General features: G+C 42.8%; 1 protein-coding gene across 3 annotated transcripts in view; it reads right to left on the bottom strand.

Annotated features, from left to right (window-relative positions):
• The window catches only part of entpd1 (ectonucleoside triphosphate diphosphohydrolase 1), a 118,257-nt gene that overhangs the window by 28,956 nt on the left and 65,766 nt on the right, over positions 1-23,535 (bottom strand). For all 3 annotated transcript variants that reach the window (XM_048551333.2, XM_048551332.2, XM_048551334.2), the window contains 5 exons: positions 20,558-20,679; positions 17,364-17,481; positions 15,715-15,865; positions 2,740-2,899; positions 1,174-1,383 (listed from right to left, as the gene is read on the bottom strand). In XM_048551333.2, the coding sequence (XP_048407290.2) occupies positions 1,174-1,383; positions 2,740-2,899; positions 15,715-15,865; positions 17,364-17,481; positions 20,558-20,679 (761 nt within the window). The remainder of the gene's footprint in view (positions 1-1,173; positions 1,384-2,739; positions 2,900-15,714; positions 15,866-17,363; positions 17,482-20,557; positions 20,680-23,535) is intronic.

Genomic DNA, 23,535 nt, shown 5'->3' with positions numbered 1-23,535 from the left:
GGTTATAGGGGATTGGTCTGGGTGGGATGCTTCAAGGGGTGGTGTGGACTTGTTGGGCCGAAGGGCCTGTTTCCACACTGTAGGGAATCTAATCTAATCTAAATCTAATCTTCTCATACTGCGTATACAAAACTTCTTTCCTTGTCCTGCCTTTGCCATTGGTACCTTCACAAACCATAGTGACTGGATCCTCTCCCTCCTACTGAAAGTTCCTCTCCAGACCTGAGCCAATGTGCCAAACCCTGGTGCTGGTGGATCCACAGGTGCTTGGACAGACATTCTTTGGTCCAGAAAAGAGTGTCAATTTTCCTAACTGCACTGTCCCTACTCCCATTTCATGGTATCGTAGTCAGTTAACTCATCTGCCTTGATTTCATGCAAACAAGGTAAATAAAAATCAAAATGTTAGACAATTGCAAAGGCCAAGTCTCCTGTATTACTGCCTGTATTACTGCCCTCTGGGTCCCTTTACTTGTCTTACTTGCGTCACACTCTCCTGTCTTAACAACTGATCAAATCAGATTTAATTTCCTTTCTTACATATTTTATTAAGCTTACCACTAGTTCCAAAACAATTTTAGAAACTTTAGGAATAGAATAGATCTTAATCGCTTATTAGATACGCTTATTAGATACATAAGAAATGTTTATCTCAATATTGTCAGTTTATGGAACACTTTTCCTCAAAGGGCAGTGGAAGCAAAATCCTTAAATACTTTTAAGGCAGAGGTAGGTGAGTCTTTGTAAGCAAGGGTGTGAAAGGTTATTGATGGTAAGAGGAATATGGAACATTCAGATCAGCCATGATTTTATTGAATGGGGGAGAAGACTTGAGTGGCCAAATGGCCTACTCCTGGTCCTAAATCACATGTTCATATCTTAGCATGTTCATATATGACCACGAAGGTGATTAGCTGTAAGTCACAAAGGATCCTGCATCACTGTTCATTACAGACAGAAAATTGTTTCAATAGCCTGAGGGATACCACTCTGTAACAATTGTGGGACAACATAGGTAGGTAGGAGGTCACCTGCAGTTATCACAGCTGGTACTGGGAGTAAACCAGTCAGTATGTGTCATTAGATTCTCTAACCCCGCATACTCGGCAGCTTTCACAGGGTTTGCAAACACTCTTAGACAGGGAGGAAATTGTGTGCTCAGTCCTTTCTTACATTCAGTTTTTCCAGCAGCAGTTTCAGGGCCTGATCCTTTCCGTAACATAGGTAGCTGTGTGTATATATGTTGTAACTCTTCCCATACAGACGGATGTGCAGAGCACTTTCCTCGGATTCAATCTTCCCATCAGGAACAAATGTGATCTGTGTGGAGGCACCGCCCAGGTCCAGTGCCCCCAGTGTTTCAGGGTTTCCTCCTACATTGTCCTAACGAAGTTGATAAGGAGTGAGTGAGATAAACATTATAAGCAATAACGCAACTGATATCTGACATTTTCACTTATTCAATTCATTCAATTGTTACAACATGATGAATATGCTTAATATTACAGAACCGTATGCTTATAGTGTCTCCCCATAGCATAATCATTCAGAACAACCCAAACCCTGTTTCACGCAAAACAACTAAGGGAAATCTTTCTCTAATGGGATACACACACACTGATACTCCCTCACATACATCTATACATTTACATGCTCTCAGATATACACAAACAAAATACACACAAATTATTTCAGCTGGGGTTACGGCCGAAGATTGGGCTAAGGGATAGGAAAACGAGGGACTGAGACTGGGACTGAGACTGGGCCAGGGGCTGGAACTGTTCATCTTTGTCTTGCCACCACCTTCCCCATGATTGTGAGCACCTCTGGCAACACATCCGTCAGAAGTGAAGAACCTGTTTGGGTTAAGCAGGTTTTATGTATTTGTGCGTATGCCCTCCCTCACTGATCCTAAAATCCCTCCCTAACTTGACCCCATCTCGCTCACTGACCCAGACTCACCCTTGCTTACTGACCTCCCTCTGACAACCCTCAGTGACTCTCTCACACTGACCTTTCCTCACCATCCCAAACTCACTGATCCTCCCTCACTGAACCACCCTCACTAACCCCTTCTTCAATGACATCTCCCTCACCAACCTATCTCTCACTGATCCTCCCTCACTGACACATCCTCCCCAAAACCTTTCAGTGACTCATGGTCACTGCCTCCTCCTCACTGACCCACTCACCAACCCACTCTCATTAATCCACCTTCACTGACCAACTATCACTGATTCCAGAAAGTCTCTCTCACTGAACTGTCCCTTACTGAACCCTCTCATCGACCCTTCCTCATTTATCACTTCCTATTTGCCATCTCATCCCAACTGATCCTCATCACTTAATGATCTTCACTAGTCTATCCCCACTGATCTACCCTCATCGAGTCTCTGTCACCAACCCCCCTCAGTACTTCTTCCTCACTGACCCATCTTCACTGACCCATCCTCACTGACCCTTCCTTTACTGACCCACTACTCTGATGGACTTTATCACTGATTCCACAAGTTCACAGAGATTTGCCCAGAAACAGCTGAATCTGTAAATAGCAATGAATGTTCACAGATTCCACAGCTCCTGTGGGCTTCAGCCTGAGGTTCTTCAATGGCTCATTCAGATTCCATTGACAGACTGTCAATTAACACAGAAGCTCTGTATTGATAAAGCTGAGTATTTATACTGTGCAGTTGGAATACAGTCAAGGCAACATTTAATGGTTAGTGTTTTCAAAAATACCTTCCCGATGTTTTCCTTTAAATAATTGACGGTGATCCATCCAAACACTCCCTCTTCTTGTCCAGTTATAATTTTCACCCCTTGGAAATTGAATGGATAAGTCTTAATGAACTCTTCCACTGAATTCATAAGTTTCTCGGCCAGAAATTGGTCCTGTAACCTGGAAAATAGGACAAAAGAGGAGAAACTCAGGAATATCTGAGTATCCAACAAGCTGATCCTTTGGATTGACCCTGCGCATTGAGTTATGTGTATCAACCTGGTTGATTTAATAGCTGAGTAAAGTCTTGTTATCTGGCCCCCTCAGTGCCTAGTCTTGCCTTGAGTCATGGCTCTGTGGGCAGCATTCTGCCTGTGATTCACAAGGTTCTGGGTTGAAGTCTTTTAACATAAACTTGAGCACAAAGAAAGCAAGGCTGATATTCTAGTGGGGAGTTTAGGGCACACTGGAGATGTTGTTGCTCAGATAAAGTATGAAACCAAAGTCTCACCCACTTTATCAGATAGACATAAAAGTCTAAAGTTTTCGAGAAGATTTGTAGCTCAGGTTGTGGATGAGATTGTGGACTTGCTTGCCCAGATGTTTCATCACTCTGTTAGGTAACATCGTCGGTGCACCTCCGGTGAAGTGTCGATGTTCTGTCCTTCTTGTTATCTATGTGCCTCAGTTTGCTGGGGTGATTGGTGTTACTTCCGGTTTTGTTTCTCAGTGGTTTGTACACAAGTTCTAATTCAATGATAACAAGATGTAGAGCTGGATGAACACAGCAGGCCAAGCAGCATAAGAGGAGCAGGAAAGCTGACGTTTCGGGTCCAGACCCTTCTTCAGAAAAACCCCCCATCTTTTTCAAAGATAGTCGGAACTGCAGATGCTGGAGAATCTGAGATAACAAGGTGTAGAGCTGGATGAACACAGCAGGCCAAGCAGCACCAGAGGAGCAGGAAAGCTGCTGCTTGGCCTGCTGTGTTCATCCAGCTCTACACCTTGTTATCCCTCTTCTATTTCAATGCGTTTGTTGATGAAGTTCCAGTTGGAATACCAGGCCTCCAGGAATTCCCTGGCATGTCTCTGTTTGGCTTGTGCGATTATAGATGTGTTGTTCCAAACGAATTCATGTCCCTCGTTGTCTGTGTGTAGTGAGGCAAGTGAGAATTGGTCATATCTGTTGGTGGCTAGTTGGTATTCATGTATTGTGTAGTCAATTTTCTTCTGGTTTGGCCTATGTAGTGTTTTTCATAGTTCTGATGTGGTATTTTATATATTATCTCAGTTTGGCTGGTTTTGGGTAAGGGATCCTTTATGTTTGCCAGTAGCTATCATAGGATGGTTGTCAGTTTATGGGCCACCCTGATACCTAGGGATCTGAGTAACCTTGTGATCATCTCTGAAATGTCCTTGACATACGGTAGGGTTTTGTTGTGGTCTGTCTAGAAGGTAATGGCAGATTGTGTTTTTCGAGTATCCATTTCTTTTGAAGACTCTGCAGAGGTGTTCCCATTCTGCTTTGCGCCGTTCTGGATTGCTGAAATGCATTGTGGCTCATTTAAATAGAGTCCTGATGCAGCTCCATTTGTGGGTGTTGGGGTGGTTGCTCGTGTAATTGAGTATCAGGTCCTTATATGGCATATATAGAAAGACCACGCAAACGGACCAGATACTCAATTACACGAGCAACCACCCCAACACCCACAAATGGAGCTACATCAGGGCATTATTTAAATTTGGGTCAATTAACAATTGAATTAGCATTGGCCATCATTTAAGGAAGACTGTTCCAAACCTCCACCACTTTTTGCATGTAGAACAACTTTCTAAAACCTCTCCTGAACAGCCTGGCCCTAATTAGATGATGCCCCCTAGTTCTAGAATCTGTGGAAATCAGTGGAAATAGATTATCTACCCTGTCTTTCCCTGTTAATATTCTGAAGATCTCAATTAGAACAGCCCTTAACCTTCTAAATTCTAGAGCATAAAGACCAAATTTGTATAATCTCTCATCATAATTTAACCTTTAAAGTCCAGTTTATCATCCTTATAAACATAAGTAGATCCCCCTCCAGGGTCAAAACATCCTTCTTCAGGTGTGGCACCCAGGTCTGCTCACAGTGTAAGTGGAGTGTAACTAGGGTTTTGTAAAATTGCAGCATGATGTCTTCATTCCTGTAATCCAGTCCTTTAAGCACAAAGGCCAGTGTTCCACTAGACTTCTTTACTAATTTCTGCACCTATCTATGACATTTTAAAGAGCAATGCACCTGAATCCCCAAATCCCATTGGACAACCACTGTATTTAATTTGTGTCTTTTAAAATGTATCATGATTTGTTCCTTTTTAGTCTGAATTAGACAAATTCACACTTGCTTACATTAAACTCCATCTACCACATCTTTGCCCAGTCACTGAGTCTATCAATATTCTGTTGTAATTTTATGCTGTCATTAATTTTGATTCTGTTCGATCGAGTTAAGCTCTTCTAAACAGCCTGCTATTTCTTCTGCAATAATGCACTCCAGCATTTTCCCCATTGTCAAATGTTAGGCAAACCAACCTAGAAGTTTTTGGTTTCTATCTCCCTTCCTTCTTGAACAGAGGTGACAAATAACAGTTTTCCAATTTGTTAGAACTCTCCTAGAATTTAGTGAGCTTTGAAATATTTTGACCAATGCCTCCACTGTCTCTATGACCACTTCCTTTAAAAGCCTTGGATGTACCCAATCTGGTTGATCCCCTGGCTTGAAGGTTATGGTAGATAAGGGGTTATGCCAGGCCATGAGATTATAGGTTCCAGTTGAATACAATTCTGCTGCTGATGATGACCCACAGCACTTCATGGATGCCCAGTTTAGGATTGCTAGACCTCTTCAAATTTGTCCCAGTTAGCACAGTAGTAGTGCTAAGCAACACTTTGGAGAGAATCCTCAAAGTGAAGTCCAGATCTTGTCTCTACAGTGATTGTATGGTGGTCACTCTGTTAGTACTCTCATGAACATCTTCAAAGGTTGACTGGTGAGGACAATGTCAATTTTTTTTTCCTTCTTGCTGGTTGTCTCACCACACATTGCAGACAAGGACCAGCAGCTATATTTTTTACGATTCAGCCAGTTTGGTCAGTGGTAGAGCCACTCTTAGTGATAGGCATAGAAGTCCCGAACACAGACCACCTTCAGTAAACTTGCCTCTTTTACTGTTTTACCATTGGTTTTCAATATGAAGAAGTTCTGATACGTTTGCACACAAATAGTACCTGGAAATCAACAGGAAGTTTATTTGCCCATGTTTGATCTGATGCATTGAGAGTTCATGAGGTCCAAAGTTAATGTTGAGGACTCCCTTGGGCAGTATACTACTGTGCCTCCACCCCAGCTGGTCTGTCCTGTCGATGGGACAGGACATTTTCAGGAATGGTGATGGTGGTGTCCGGGACATTGTTTTGGAATGTATGATTTTGTGAGCATGTCTATGTCAGGCTATTCCTTGACCAGTCTTGGGATGGTTCTCCCAATTTTGTCACTAGCCCCAAATCATAAAATCATAGAGGTAAGGAAGAATTTGCAGGGTCAACAAAGTTGATTTTTTAGATTTTGGTGCTGAGGCTGATGATAGTTGATACATCTAGTTTTGTTCCTCATCATCTAAGTGCATTGATTGTAACAAGGTCAGCCATGTGGACCTCATAGAATATGTGTTCCCTGACTGGGGCCATTAATCTGATCCAATCAGGGATCCCTGGCTGACAGATAAAAACAAGAATTTCAGATGTCTTGCCTTAATGAGGGCTGGCTCTGAGGGAGCTAGATCAGTGTGAGGGACATTCCACATTTAAGTAGAGTGACTGGCAGGTGTAAAACAGCATCAGGAATGCCAAGATAACAAAGTGTGGAGCTGGATGAACACAACAGGCCAAGCAGCATCTCAGGAGCACAAAAGCTGATGTTTCGGGCCTAGACCCTTCATCAGAGAGCTCTCTGATGAAGGGTCTAGGCCCAAAATGTCAGCTTTTGTGCTCCTGAGATGCTGCTTGGCCTGTTGTGTTCATCCAGCTCCACACTTTGTTATCTTGGATTCTCCAGCATCTGCAGTTCCCATTATCAGGAATGCCAATGCCGGATACAAGTCTCGCTAAGTGAGACACTTGTCTTCAGGGAACAAAGTTTGGTGCAGAAATCATGGGAATGGCCCTTCATGGGTAAGACACATTGTTGACACAAAGTCAGGTCCAGTGATATATAAAGTTCATGTAAGTGCAACGGTCCTGAACAAGCATGTGGACCATATGGGTGCTTCAAACTCACAAATGGGAGCAAAATGTGTCTGGCTCCTCAGAATAGTCAGCAAGACTGTTGGAACCAGTGGTTCTCCCTCTCCATCTAGCATTAAAAAGACCTTGGAATCTGAAATGGACACAGTGGACATCACCATGCCTTTGCCACCTGAAGAAAAGAATGAATTTCTTCCAAAATGCTTCAGGCACTGGAGGCAAGCTACTGTGTGTTACACATTGCCTGTATCCAAGTCAGTCAGAGGAACTTGATCCAGTGCTAAAACACCCCAGGAGGAGCTACAAAACCAAAGAACTGGCCTATGTCCTCGGACTCAGAGGGGATGGCATGATTATAATGAGGTCAGCCAGACAGATCTCAGAGAATATGAGTTCCTTAATTGGTGCTCTTAATCTGGTTCAGTCAAGGAATCCTGGCTGATAATTATAAATATGAGTGTCACAGGTTCTGTTCATTCTGAGAGCTACCTCTGAGAGAGCTGGATCAGTGTCAAGGACTTTCTACATGTAAATAAAAGGTGACTTGGTAATGGGATACCGGCCTTTGTGAAGTTATTTCCCAAAGTACTCCAGAAAAATCAAAATTTTGCTCATTCATTTCAGAAGGCAGTTAAAAGCCATTCACATTGCTGTGGCATTGAAGTCACAGAGGCCAGACCAGGTAAGAATGGCAAATTTCCTTTCCCAAAATGCTTCAGTGAAGCAGATGCTTTCTCCATCAATCAAGAACCGTAAGTATTCTGAGACTAACTTTAAATTCCAGATTTATTAAATGAGTTCAAACTCCCACTGCTATGATGGGATTCAAACCTACGCCCGACAGCATCAACCCGATCCTTTGGATTACTAGATATTGCCTGCACAATGTTCAGCACCATTCTCAATTCTTCAGATGCTCTAGTAGTCTTTGTCCGTGTGCAGCAAGACCTGGACAACACCAAAACTGGGCTGATTAGTGACAACTAACCTTTGTGCCACACAATTATCATGCAATGAAAATCTCTAACAATATATAATCTAACCATCACCCCTTGATATTTTTTGGTATTATCATTGCTGAATCCCCCATTGTCAACATCCTGGGAGCTACCATTGACTAGTGCCGAATACTTTGCAACAAGAAACAAAGTCAGAAACTAGGAATCCTGAAGTGACTAACTCACCTCATGACTCCTTAAAGCCTGACTACCATCTGCAAGGTGCAAATCAGAAACCTGATGGAATACCCCCCACTTGCCTGGATGGGTGCAGCTCCAACAACACTCAGGAAGCTTGACACCATCCAGGGCAAAGAAGCCTGCTTGATTGGCAGCCCATCTATCACCTTCAACATTTACTTCCTTCATCAATGATGCATAGTGACAGCAGTGTGTATCATCCACAAGATGCGTTGCAGTAGATCACCCATACTCCTTTGACCACACCTTTCAAACATACAAAATAGGAGTAGAAGTTGGTCATGTGACACCCTCAAGTCCGCTCTGCCGTTCAATAAGATCATGGCAGCATTCCATGTTTTGAATCCCACATTCCCATCCATCCCCAATAGCCTTTGTTTACCTTGATCAACATGAACCTATTCACTTCTTCCTTAAGAATATTCAATGACCTCACCTATACCCATTTCTGAGACAGGGAGTTCCAAAGTCACACAAGCCTCAAAGAAAATAAATTCCCCTCATTTCTGTCCCAAAGCAAAAATCTATTTTTTAAAATAGTGGGCAGAATCCTTTAAGTATCCGTGCAACATGGGCTATGGCAAGATCTGAGACAGAATTGGATGACAAGGCTTTTCTCAATATTAGCGGTGACTTGCTGCATCATTTATGTATTTGCCAAGTGGATGAGACACATTTCTCTCATGAGGCAGCAGTCAGTTGCCAATTAAGCAGGAATACTTCTTCTTAAATGCCTTTCTATTGCTACAGCTCACCTTATTGATATTCAGCTTTCTATTTCACCAAAAAGGAAAAAACATGCACATGATAAGTGTATACAAGTAAATTCAATTGAGAACCAACAGGGATATGGAAGGTTGGTGGGAAGGTGGTAAAGCAAATAAAGAGAAACAAAGAGGAACTATGAGAAAAGGCTAGCAGCTGACACAAAGGCAAATCCCAAATTCTTCCTGCAATCATCCCTACAAGGCCCATGGGGAATCACTAATTAATCTCTTTGTGGAGCTCATTGAGTTGTGGAGCTCCTAAGGAAACAGGCAATGGCCTGCCATCTGGAACCCATCACCTGAACCTTTTTCAAGTGTGGTGCAGTGGTCGTGTTCCTATCTCTAAACTAAGAGATCCTGGTTCAAGTTCCACCTGGTCCAAAGGTATATAAGAACAACTGTGAACAAGCTGTTCAAAAAATAAAATAAAGCACACCCAAAGGGTTCTTGTGGTATAGTGGTGGTGTTCCTATTTTCGAGCCACAGAGGCCTGTGTTCAAGTCCCGCCTGCTTCAGAGGTGTATTACAAATCTCTGAACAGGTTGTAAAAATATAAAGCAGACATGAATAGTGTATTTTGGTATTGGACAATAAATGGTGTTCCTTTCCAGTCAGGTTTCCTGAGTTATTACATTGGTGACAAGAGTCAAGAAAAGTTTCGGCTAGCCTTGCCTTTCAACAAACCGTGATAAAACTGTGAAGTGACTTTTTAAAAATGCCCCTGTTTGGGAAGCTGGAATCTTATTATACAGGTTTGGTGGATTGGCCCCATGTGGGCAGGTGATAGATCAGTGGTAGTATCACAGGACTATTAATCCAGAGACCCAGGTAATGTTCAGAGTTCCGGATTTGAATCCTGACATGGCAGATGGTGGAATCTGAATTCAATTACAAAATCTGGAATTAAGGCTCTAATGATGACCATAAATTGATTGTTGGCAAAACCTATCTGGTTCATTTAGGGAAGAAAACTGCCATCCTTACCTGGTCTGACCTACATGTGACTGCAGACCCACAGCAATGTGGTTGACTCTCAACTGGACAATTAGGGATGGGCAATAAATGCTGGCTTAGCCAGTGGTGCACTCATTGTGTGAATGAAAAAAAAATATGACAAAAGAATAAGATCTTTTTTCAGACAGATGGGACAGAAGGAAATCACTGATAAAAAGTCATTCTCTCGACTGCTTGTGGGGCCCTGGCTTTCAGTATCATAAAGATACTGACTACTCAGCAGCCCCAGAGTTAAAATCCTTTGATAATCTGATACATATGGCAGTGGACCCTAATATTGTGCCTTTATTGAAGAAAGGCTGGAAGGAGAAGCCTGGAAGCTATGGACTGGTGAGTTTGTCATCAGTGGTGGCTACATTGTTGGAGAAGATTCTGATTGATAGGATTGACACACATTTGGAGAGGCAAAGACTGATTAAGTATAGTCAGCATTGCTTTGTGTGTGTGAAATTGTGCCTCACAAACTTGATGAATTTTTTTGAGGATTTTAAAACAAAAAGATTGATGGTGGCAGAGTGGTAGATGTTGTCTACCTGGGCTTTAGTAAAGCCTTTGACAAGGTTCTGCATGGTAGACTGATTAGTAAAGTTAGATCACATGGGAGTGAGAGAGCATTTGCCACCTGTTTGGCGGTGGATGGCAGTTCTTTGGACTGAAGGCCTGAGAACAGCAGTGTTCCAGAGGAATCGGTGGTGGGTCCACCGTTGTTTGTCATTTATATAGATGATTTGTATGAGAATTTGGGAGGCATGATTAGTAAGATTCTGGATGACACCAAAGTTGGTGGTACAGTGGATAGTGAAGAAGGTTATCTAAGATTACAAATGGGTCTTGATCAACTGGGTTAATCAGCTGTGGAATGACAGATAGAGTTTAATTTGGATAAACACAAGGTATTGCAGTTTGGTAAAACAAACAAAGGCAGAACTTATACAATTAAAAGTAGACCCTTGGGTAGTGTTGCCAAACAGAGAAAGCTTAGGGTTCAGGTACATTGTTCTTTGAAAGTTGAGTCACAGGTAGACAGGGTCATTAAGAAGGAATTTAACAAGCCTGCCTTCATTGCTCAGGCCATTGACTATAGGAATTGGGACAATATATTAAGGTTTTACAGGATGTTGATGAGACCATTTTTGGAGTACTATGTACAGTTCTGGTTGCCCTGGTATATGAAAGATATTATTAAATTGAAGACGGTTCAGAAAAGAATTACCTGGATTTTGCTGGGACTGGAGCGTCTAAATTTTAAGGATAGGCTGAATAGGCTGGGGCATTTTCTCATCAGAGCAGAGAAGGTTGAAGGTTGACCTTGTAGAGATTTTAAAAATTACGAGGGCACAGATGAGATGAATAGCAAAAGTCTTTTCCCACAGAATGGGGAGTTAAAAAATATGGGGCATATTTGAAGGTGAGAGGAGAAAGATTTAAAAGGGATCTGAGGGGAAACTTTTTCACACTGTCTGGTTACTGTATGGGATGAACAGCTAGAAGAAGTGGTAGATGCAGGTACAGTTACAACCAATAAAATACATTGGGATAGACACATGAAAAAGAAAGGTTTAGAAGGATATGGGCCAAACATAGGCAAGTGGGACTAATTCAATTTGAGAAGCTTAGTCGGCATGGACAAGTTGGACCGAAGGGTCTGTTTCCGTGCTGTATGACTCTACGACTCTATAAGTATCAACTATCTGTTAATTTGAAGCATCATAGGTTTAACATTGTAAATTCAATTCTTGGGGAACCAGTTGGCTGAATTCTTGATGGTACACTGCAAATTGGCAGACCACTGAGTACAGGTCAAGACTTTAGGAAATGTTAAAGGATTGCTTAATTTGTGGAATTAATAATATTATGACTCATCAGAAGGTACTCACTAAACCAGATCTGGATCTCAAAAAAGCCATAGAACTGAAGGCTATCCCACAAAAAAATGCAGGATAAAGGGGCTTGGGAGCTTCAATGGCCCATAGATGGTACTGTCCTCAACTTGGGTGACCCCCCGAGTACCACAGACACAAGACCCCAGCTGATAGTACCTGCAGCATTCATTTGTGTCAAGGAAGAGGGATTGGAGTTAGAGGCTGCAAGGTTCTTGAACTGTACGGGAAGTTTCTCCGGAATACAGTGAGGAGCAAAAAGTCCATGCTGCGCTTGTGTCATAGAGTTCGCCGAGAAAAGACTACCCCAATAAATGAAAAGCATACCACCCAGGTTGAAGGGCAAAGCTACCTCAAGATAGGGCTTTACAAATAAATCAGGTGAGGAATTGATAAACCTAAATTACATAATTGCTCCCAAAATAGCTCCAATTAAGATAAAACATCAGGTAAATGGCCACCCCGAGAAATGCAGTTTGACACAGGTGACACCGTTTTAATCGATTCGGAGAAAAACTTTTGGAAACTCTGTTAGGGCATCTTGCCTTTAAGCCTGTGAGACACCAAGGCTAGATTGGTGAACCCTGGTGGAGGCAGAAAGAAAATATGTCCTGTTTGAGAACGAAGATTTGACCATCATCTATGTAGTGAAAAAACTCCACCAGTAAGGCCCAGGTCAAAATTTCACCATAGTAACTGACCATAAGCTTCTAATGGGCCTCTTTATGGAAGGCATGGCGATTCCAACATCACATCAGCTCTGATCTAACACTGGGCACAGCTATTGGATGCCTATGAATATATTTTGGAACATCATCTCAGAAACCATATAGTCAATGCAAATGCCTTCAGCTGCCTGCCACTAGCCAGCAGCATACTTTACCTCTGAAAATGAATGAAATAATCATGACTTTGAACTTCATGACACAATCTACCAGAATTGGGCAAGCAAATCCAGGCGTGGACCCAAAAGGACTGTACGTTGGCAAAACTACATCTTGTCATCTTAAATGTTGGACCACAAGGACTTCCTTTGGATGGGTTGAAACTATATAAAGTATCAGGAGATGAGCATAGAAGACTGCAGTATGCAGACTTACGTTTGTCTTTCTTCCAAGTCTCCAAGAATTGCACAAAGGCCACTCATGAATTTCTAAAATGAAAATGCTCACAAGGAGCAATGTTTGGCACCCTAGCTTAGACATGGATATCGACAACCTGATCAAGTGGTGCAAAACATGCCAGAAAAACCAGAAGGCCCCCCTAGCAGCCTCAACACACCTATGGAAAAGATCAGGCAGATCCTGGGTGTGAGTACATGAAGATTTTTTTAGGGCCATTTATGGGGTCTACATTCTTAATCCTTACCAATGCCATTCAAAATGGTTCGATGAGCACCAAATAGCCTCTAATACCTCTTACAACATTACAGAAAATCTCTGCCAGTCTTTTGGTATGCATGATGTACCTGAAGTCCTTGTAATCGACAATGGGACCCCATTTACCAATGGGGAGTTTGAAACTTTATGAAAACAATGGAGTAAGGCACATCCACATGGTAGGCTACCACCCATCCTCCAGCTGAGCAAACAATCCAGATATTCAATGTAGGAAGAGAAAGCAAAGTGCAGGGACTTTGGAAAGTAAGCTTGTACTTTTCCTTTTCAATGCTAGGACAACAATGCATATGACAAACAGGAGTACTGATCAACTGATGCCTTTGGACAAGTCTTAACCTGAATTTTCCTAACCTGGGTGGCAAGATTGAATTAAAACAAGGTGCCAAAATGGGCCTAGGCCAGACAGAGACCGCATTTTTCCCTTATATACAACCCAGCCACGAACTCTCCAGGTATTTGACTTGCTACATCTGAATTAGTACATGGGCCAGGAAAGTCTCTTTCACCTCTTCAGATGTTTCTGTTCCCTTTGGTCAAATGCTATATTGTGCTTTCTACATTAAATAAAATGTTGTTGTATGATGATCCTTGAATAATGTTTTTCGACTATGTATTGACTACTAATTGGACTGCCTACCCTAGAGTTAGATCCTCTTTGGATTGAAGAAGTTCTGTAATTGAGTAAGTAAATCAATAATTCAGTAATTCAAAGACACAAGTGAATTTTTTTTTGGTATGCATAGTTGCATAGTTCGGATAGTACATGCAAGTAATTAGTGAAGCTATTTCCAGACTCTCGTGGGAGTTGGGATCTGCTGTTGAAGCATAATCTCACAATTTCCAATTTGTTCTTGAAGTGAAATACTTAACAAAAACTGTTGAAAGGCTGTTAAATGGAATTTGATTCTGACTGATCTGATGTCTATACAACATCATCTGATGCTCATCCCTATCGTAGAGAAGTGCACGAACCTGTTTTGCATTTCACACTAACCACAGCCCACCTACCATCAAATTCTATTGTGTTTTTTCAATCCATCAGTACAAATTGGCCCCTCACACCTTGGTTTTTCTTGTTTAGATTAAAGACCCTAGTTCCAGAGTGAGCTATATCACATTGAAACCTAATACAAAATGATTTTGTATTATAATTGCTATTTCTCAAAGGCTCCTTTAAAGCAAGGTTGTCAAGTAACCCTTTTTTCATCTCACAGCACCATATCTAAAACAGCCTGATTCCTAAATGATTCTTCAACATCTGCTCCAGTTGTGTTCTACTGTCCTAAAACCAGACAGGAAGGCAGATTCAGAACTTTAATGAACAAGATGGATTTTACAGAAAATAACAGTGATCATATAGTTGCCATTAGATCAGATTTTTATTCCACATATTATTGAATTCAAATTTCACGATCTGTCATGGTGGGATTCAAAACCATTCCCCTAGAACTGGGGTTCTGGATTACTCGTCCAGCAATGCTAACACCACATCACCTTTTCTTATGTGATGCATGCCTTTACTATATTTGTCTTCTAATTTTGCTTATTACTTTTCTACTTTCTGTGACCAGTATGGCTTCTCTCTAATTTGATCTCCCTCTCATGTTCTGTGATGTGGAGTCTCCATCATTGAATATACTAAAAATGAGAAAGACAGATTTTTGTCTCTGAGCAAATTGAGGAAAATGGGTAGCAAGTGGAAAAATAGAGATGAAACTTGAGATCAACCATGGTTACATTGAACAGTGGACCAGGCTCAATCAGCCAAATGTCTCTTCCTGCTCCTGTTTGTTGTATTCTTGTGAAAGGTTCATTCTGTTCAGCTTATAATTAGCTTAAGACAGTTTCTCCACAAAGGGAGAATTCTCCTCTTAGTCAATTGATCAGTTATTTCATTCAGATAACAAACAAACTAAACCAAACCAGAGTCAGATTTTTGTCAGTTCATCAATAAGTTTCATAGGTCAAGACTGAAAAAACCTAAAGGTGTTAGAAACAAGAGTGGGAGTGTCCAGTCCAATCGTTCAAGTCTGTTCCACTACTGCTGATCTTCTCCCTCAATTTCACCTTCCTACATTAATTCCAAGATCCTAATTCCCTCACCCCCCCTGAAAAATCTTGTAACATTTATCTTCAATATACTCAATGACTCAGCATCCAACCTGAGGTAGAGAAGTCCAGAGATCCTCTAAGTGAAGTAGAGTTGTATTAGCTCAGTTCCAAGCAACTGGTTCCTTTCTTGTGACTTGTGAACATGACTATTGTCCCCACTCTCACTCTCCAGACAAGCTGACTGACTCCCTGAAACCAACTGAGGCACAAGTAACGAGTATCTGCCCAATTAACAAGTGTTCGAGTTCCCTGCAGGAGACTTCATGACTTGGACGGATCAGAAATATAGACGAGAGGTCAGAAATGGAAAAAGCATGAAAGACTGTTCAGATACAGACTCTAACCTCAGTAAGCGCATGCCAGCTGTTGCTCCAAGATACACTGGGGTCACGTGCTGTTGTTTTTCAGGAATTCGTTCTTTAGCCTTTTCGAGGCACATTTTCAGGGAGAGACCGGCCTGCTTAATATCATTCCAATAACTGGAAATGCCTGGTCCTGCAAAGGACAGAAAAGAGAAAGCGTATCAAGAGGCACATTAGAATCATAAAATCCCGAGTGTGGAAGAGACTATTCAGCCCAACAAGTCCACACTAATCCTCCAAACAACATTCCACCCAGTCTATAGCCCTACATTTCCCATGGCTAATCCACCTAGCCTGCATATCCCCGGACACTAGGGGCAATGCAGCGTAGCCAATCCAATTTGCCTGCACATCTTTGGATTGTGGGAGGAAACTGGAGCACCCACAGGAAACCCACACGGCATGAGACAAACTTGCAAACTCCACACAGTTGCGCGAGGCTGGATTTGAACTCAGGTCCCTGGAGCTGTAAGGCAGTAGTGCTAACAACTGAGCCACCACACTGCCTATGTATGTTTATACAATATATCTTTTCAAGGGCAGATAATATGCATGTAATATGTATAAACGTTATACATGTATTCTTGTACATACATGTATATACATATAACCAAATGTTATTCCTGTGATTCTGTTTATTTCATGTGGATATGAAATATTTTTAATGGGGCAGAGAGTCAGGCAGGGAAGGAAGTTCCTTCAAAATCCCGGATCTGCCATCGTAACTGCATACTGGATGTCCCTACACCCGAGGGGTTGCAGTAGGCAGTTCATTACCACTTTTTCCAGGGCAAATAAAGATAGGCAATCAATGCTTTCCAAGCCAGAGATGCCCTTATCACTTAAATAAATAAAGAAGAGAGAGAAAAACAGTTATAGTCAGAGGTATCGATGAGAGAGAGGGCATGGGGAGCACAGGGTTGGAGAAGAAGGAGAGGGAGAACAAGGCAGAAAAAGATAAAAAGGAACAGAGATATAGAGGGATTGAGAAGGAAAATAAGAGTCAGATACAATAAGAAAGAATGATATGAGGAGATTGAGAGGATAAAAGGGAAAAAGTGAGCGAGGAAGAGACACTGTGTTAAGAGAGAGAGAAAGTGTCTGAGAGAGGGAACAAGGGATCATGGGGGAATAGAGATACAGAGAAGATAGAGGGAGAAAGAGGGAGAGGAAGGAAGTGAGAGAGGAAAGACAGACAGAGAGGAAGAAAGTGTGTGAGAGTGAGGGAAAATCGGGAAAAGAGAGAAAGACAGGGAGAGCAAAAGACTGAAGGAGACGATAACAGCGAAATAGGCAATTAAGTCAAAGGCAGTGAGGGACAGCCTGAGATAAAGAATGAAGGAGAAAGCGAAGGAGGGTGTGAGAGAGACGGAAGGGCTGTTGGTGAGGGAAGGGTTAAGGTCAGCAGCAAGGGATGCAGAAAGAAGTAAGACAGAAGGGGAGAACAAGAGACCAAAGGGAGAGTGCAAGCAAATTAGAGAGGGGTAGAACTTAAGAAGCAGAAGAGAAAAAAATGAAAGGCAAAAGGGGCAGAGGTAAGTGTGGGCGCACAGGGGGAGAAAGTAAGGGTGAGAGACAGAGTAGGAGTTCTGAGTAACATCTAAGCAAACTTCAGGCAGGGAATCTCCTACCTTTCACTTTGCAGGAATCCACCTCCGTGACTATACCAGTGTCATTCAACTTCTCAGCTGGCCAGGAGTAGATGTACAATGCAGTGTGAGAGGAACCAGCATCAAGCACTATTCCATACTGTGGATACAGGAAAGGAACATGGCATCATTCTGCAATGACATATATTAGATTGTAATGCATTATGTCACTAACATGATTTCAGAGGAAGCTGATTCACACAACAGGCCCAACATTCAGGCTGTCCATCAGAGGAGCACAAAACTGCATCACTGCTTCCCTTTGCCTAGAATCTCACTGTCATGTGCTTTACCAACTTTAGGGCTTTGTCTTTTCCACAGCAGGAGCAAGTGTTGAGCTGCCAGCCTGTATTTTATCTGGAGATCAAGTCCAAAAAGATGCATTGTGCAAAATTCTGATATTGTATCATACAATGACTTATGAGCTCTCTGTCTCTGGTGTGACCTCCTGCTCAGTGAGTTTATTGTCCAGGATTGAGGGTGTTTATTCTCCAAAAATTCTACATGGACTTTAGTAAAGTATTTTGAACTGGACATCTATGACCAGCAGTGTTTCACAGGGATCAGTGCTGTGTCCACTCGTGTTTGTCATTTCTATAAATGATTTGTATGAGAATTTAGGAAGCATGGTTAATACACTTACAGATCACACTAAAACTGTTGGTATAGTTGACAGTGAAGAGGTTATCTAAGATTACAAAGGGACCTGAATCAATTAGGCCAATGAGCCAAAGAACGAAAGATAGGGTTTAAATTGGATAAATGCAAGGTGTTTTGTTTTGGTGATATGAACAAGGGCAAGACTTATACAGTTAATGGTAGGGCCTGGAATGGTATTGTTGAACAGAGAGACAAGGGCACAGGTACATAGTTCTTTGAAATTGCACCACAAGTAGACAGTGTGGTTAAAAAGGCATTTAGCATGCTTGCCTTCATTGCTCAGACTATGGAGTATAGGAGTTAGGACATCATCTTGAGATTGTACTGGACTTTTGGAGTATTCTGTACAGTTCTGGTTGCCCTGCTATTGGAAGACTTTTATTAAATTCGAGAGGGTTCAAAAAACATTTCCCAGGATGTGGCCTAGACTGGAGAGTCTGAGTTTTAAGGAAAGGCTCGATAGGCTGGGACGTTTTTTTACTGGAGTATAGGAGGTTGACGGGTAACCTTATAGGGGTTTATAAAATCTTGACGGCCAAGACAAAGTGAGTAGCCAAGGTCTTTACCTAGGATGGGGGAGTTCAAAACTTGAGGGCATATTTTTAATGTGAGAGAAGAAAGATTTAAAAGGGACCTGAGGGGCAAATTTTTCATGTAGAATCATAGAGCTGCACAGCATGGAAACAGACCCTTTCGTTCAACTCGTCTATGCTGAACAGATATCCTAAACTAATCTACTCCCATTATCAGCATTTGGCCCATATAAACCCTTCTTATTCATATACCCATCCAGATGCCTTTTAAATGCTGTATTGTACCAGCCTCCACCACTTCCTCTGGCAGCTGATTCCACACACGCACCACCCTCTGTGTGAAAGGGTTGCCCGTTAGTTCCCTTTTAAATCTCACCTTAAACCTATGCCCTCTAGTTTTGGAGTCTGCTATCCTGGGGAATAGACTGTGGCTATTCACCCTATCTATGCCCTTCATAATTTTTAAAATTTCTACAAGGTCACCTCTCAGCCTCCAACTCTCCAGGGAAAATAACCACAGCCTATTTAACCACTCCCTATAGCTCAAACCCTCCAACCCTGGCACCATCCTTGTAAATCTTCTCTGAACCCTTCCTGGTTTCACAGCATTCTTCCTATAGCAGGGAGACCAAAATTGCATGCAGTATTCCAATAGTGGCCAAACCAACATCCTGTACAGCCACAACATGACCTTCCAACTCCCGTATTCAATGCGCTGACCAACAAAGACAAGCATACCAAACACCTTCTTCACTATCCTGTCGACCTGGGACTCTACTTCCAAGGAACTATGAACCTGTACTCTAAGGTCTCTTTGGTCAGTAACACTCCCCAGGAGATTAACATTGAGTGTTTAAGTCCCGCCCTGATTTGCCTTCCCAAACTGCAGCACCTCACATTTATCTAAATTATACTCCATCTGCCACAATTCGGCCCATTGGCCCATTTTATCAAGATCCGTTGTACTTTGAGGTAACCTTCATTGCTGTCCACTACATCTCCAATTTTGGTGTCTTCTGCAACCTTACTAACCATACCCGCTATGTTCACGTATAAATCATTTATATAAATGATGAAAAGGAGTGGATCTAGCACTGTTCCTTGTGGCACACCACTGGTCACAGGCCACCACTCTGAAAAGCATACGTGGAATGAACTGCCAGTGGAAGTGGCAGATGCAGGTACAGTTACAACATTTAAAAGACTTTTGGACAGGTACATGAAAAGAAAAGGTTTAGAAGGATATAGGCAAAACACAGGAAAGTGGGATGAGTTTAGTTTGGGAAACTTGGTCAGCGTGGTCATATTGGACCAAAGACTCCATTTCTGCGCGCTATGACACTGTGACTCTAGAATTGAGGAAGCTCATTCTTCAGCATTGAGATTGTTTTCTAGGGTTGGCAAGAGCTACATTTTCTGGTCCAAGAACAGTGATACATTTTACTGAGATCTGCTTATACTTTTCATTTATCCCCAACCTTGAAATACGGACACAAAAATTCACAGGAATCTCAAGGTTCATCTCGAGTTCAGGGAGCTGATTAGTCCAAGAGATTAACAAATGGGTGGAATGGGTAGGTAAGATGAGGGAGGAGGGGTGGCATGGTGGAAATGTCACTGGATCATTAATCCAGAACCCCAGGTTGATATTCTGGAGTCGTGGGTTTGAATCTTACCATGATACCTGGTGAATTGTTGTTAAAAACCCACCTGGTTTACTAATGTCTTTTACCTGATCATGCCTACGTGTGTCTGCAAACTCACATCAATGTGTTTGACTCTTTACTGCTGTCAGGCAATAAGGGATAGGTAATAAATACTGGCCTTGCCAGTGATGCCTACATCCCATGAATGAATAAAAAAAAGCCAGAAAAAATTACATATAGAAATAATAAAACATGGCCAGGAAGCAGGAACTTAAGTTGCATATGAGAAAACATATGCAGGACATTATAGAACTTTACAAAAGATATTCACAATTACCTTCAGTTTCTTTGGCAGTGACTTGTTTTGTACCACAGATATTGTCACCAGTATTACAACACCAGCCACCATCAGAGTGATGATCAATGCAATCAGGTACCTGTGCTTCTTAAGTTTTATTTCTGTAAATGAAGGAAAGTAAGTGTAAAAAAAATGGCAAGAGGTCTCGTAAATTCTTTGAAAGACTCATCATAGTTTTGACTTATTAAAAATTTCTATTTCTCCCACTTGTGACCCTCAGTTTCAGGGAGATTTCTGTCTCAAATACTTTCCTTTTTTTTGAAATATTGGATAAACATCACAGAAGCAGGCCAGTCAGTCAAATTAAGAGATAACACAGTTTGGAGCTGGAGGAACACAACAGGCCAGGCAGCATCAGAGAAGCAGGAAAGTTGACATTTTGGGTCAGGAATTTTCCGAAGAAGGGTCCTGATCCGAAATGTCAACTTTCCTGCTCCTCTGATGCTCCCTGGCCTGCTGTGTTCCTCCAGCTCCACACTGTGTCATATCTGACTCCTGCATCGGCAGTTCTTACTATCTCTGATTCAGTCAAATTGGTTTTTGCTATGGCATTGACGCCAACACTGTTACATCCCGCCCTGATAGTAAATCCTTCTATTCTTGATACATCCTGGTCAATATTACTGCTAATCCATACCACTTGAACAGGTTTTTCTGGTCGTTTTTCTCATTACCATTTGTATGCAAACACATTGTTATGTTTGCATATGTTACAACACTGACAATATTTCAAAAGTACTTTGTTGGCTGTAAAGTGTTTCACAATGTCCTGAAGATTTAAAGTTGGATCATGAATGCTCCATCTATCAGTCAAATTGGCAGGGTAATGTACATCAATTTCCTTGTGCATTGAACCTATGGAGTCATGGAAAAAATTAAATTTTCAGGGGTCAGAAATAGAAAATCATTGAATAAATGTTATCAAGCACAATTCAAGGAGGCATTCTGTGTTAAATTTAAGATTAAAATAGATTACGTTGAAAGTTTATCAGTGTACGGCATGTATACAATAAAGCTCATGATATGATGAAGTTCAAAGCATTGCAACAAAAGTCATCAGCAAGGGCAGCAGTGTGGCTCTTAGACAGCTATCTCTCTTCATCCATTCCTACTTTGATGCCAGGTCCTTTGATCATACAGTGGTTGCAACTGAATGAGGGAACCTCTGGGAGCTGGCTTGTTTGCATTCTACATGGCAATTCCTCTGCTTGCCACTAATGGCATTGAGATGTAGGTGGGGCCGTTATGCTAGCTTCCTGCCTGATTAAATGATCATTAGCACAGGAAAGGGCACACGACTCCACCTATGATTCTAAACTTAGTGAAGCTGTTTCAGCAAGATGAGATGGAGACCAGGAAAATTTAGACCTGTCAGCCTAACGTCAGCTGTCTAGAAATTAGTGAAATCTGTGATTGAAAATAGTGTCACTGAATATATTGAAAACTCTCACCTGAGCAGAGAAAATGTACATGAACTTTTAAAACAATGAGAACAGAACCTCCACAGCCAGCAACCCCAGAGAAGACAGCCATACTGAACCCTGCCGCATCTTCATCATCCCCCCAGACCTCCCACTGACTGAGGACGAACGGTCAGTCCTTAGTAAGGGGCTCACCTTTGTCCCCCTACAACCACACATCAACGAATACCAGTCACGATTGGACATAGAACAGTTTTTCCGCCGCCTTCGCCTCCACGCCTACTTCTTCAACCGGGAACCTAACCCTCCCTCCACTGACCCCTTCACCCGCTTCCAACACAAGTCCTCATCCTGGACACCACCCCCAGGCCTCCTACCTTCCCTCGACCTCTTCATCTCTAGAGATAACATTAACCGCCTCAACCTCTCCACCCCTCTCACCCACTCCAACCTATCCCCCGCAGAACGGGCAGCCCTCCGCTCTCTCCGCTCCGACCCCAACCTCACCATCAAGCCCGCAGACAAGGGTGGCGCAGTGGTAGTATGGCGCACTGACCTCTACATCGCAGAGGCCAGACGCCAACTCTCCGACACTACCTCCTACCGCCCCCTCGATCATGACCCCACACCCGAGCACCAAACCACCATCTCCAACACCATTCATGACCTCATCACCTCAGGGGACCTCCCACCCACAGCCTCCAACCTCATTGTTCCCCAACCCCGCACGGCCCGTTTCTATCTCCTTCCCAAAATCCACAAACCTGCCTGCCCTGGTCGACCCATCGTCTCAGCCTGCTCCTGCCCCACCGAACTCATCTCCACCTATCTGGACTCCATTTTCTCCCCTTTGGTCCAGGAACTCCCTACCTACGTCCGTGACACCACCCACGCCCACCACCTCCTCCAGGACTTCCAATTCCCTGGCCCCCAACACCTCATTTTCACCATGGACATCCAGTCCCTATACACCTGCATCCCGCATGCAGATGGCCTCAAGGCCCTCCGCTTCTTCCTGTCCCGCAGGCCCGACCAGTCCCACTCCACCGACACCCTCATCCGCCTAGCTGAACTCGTCCTCACCCTCAACAACTTCTCTTTCGATTCCTCCCACTTCCTACAGACCAAGGGGGTGGCCATGGGCACCCGCATGGGTCCCAGCTATGCCTGCCTCTTTGTAGGTTACGTGGAACAATCCCTCTTCCGCACCTACACAGGCCCCAAACCCCACCTCTTCCTCCATTACATTGATGACTGTATCGGCGCCGCCTCTTGTTCCCCAGAGGAGCTCGAACAGTTCACCCACTTCACCAACACCTTCCACCCCAACCTTCAGTTCACCTGGGCCATCTCCAGCACATCCCTCACCTTCCTGGATCTCTCAGTCTCCATCTCAGGCAACCAGCTTGTAACTGATGTCCATTTCAAGCCCACCGACTCCCACAGCTACCTAGAATACACCTCCTCCCATCCACCCTCCTGCAAAAATTCCATCCCCTATTCCCAATTCCTCCGGCTCCGCTGCATCTGCTCCCA

Source organism: Stegostoma tigrinum, chromosome 20, assembly GCF_030684315.1.
Source record: "Stegostoma tigrinum isolate sSteTig4 chromosome 20, sSteTig4.hap1, whole genome shotgun sequence".
Taxonomy (NCBI): Eukaryota; Metazoa; Chordata; class Chondrichthyes; order Orectolobiformes; family Stegostomatidae; genus Stegostoma; species Stegostoma tigrinum.
This window is presented reverse-complemented; position numbering and strand designations above follow the sequence as displayed.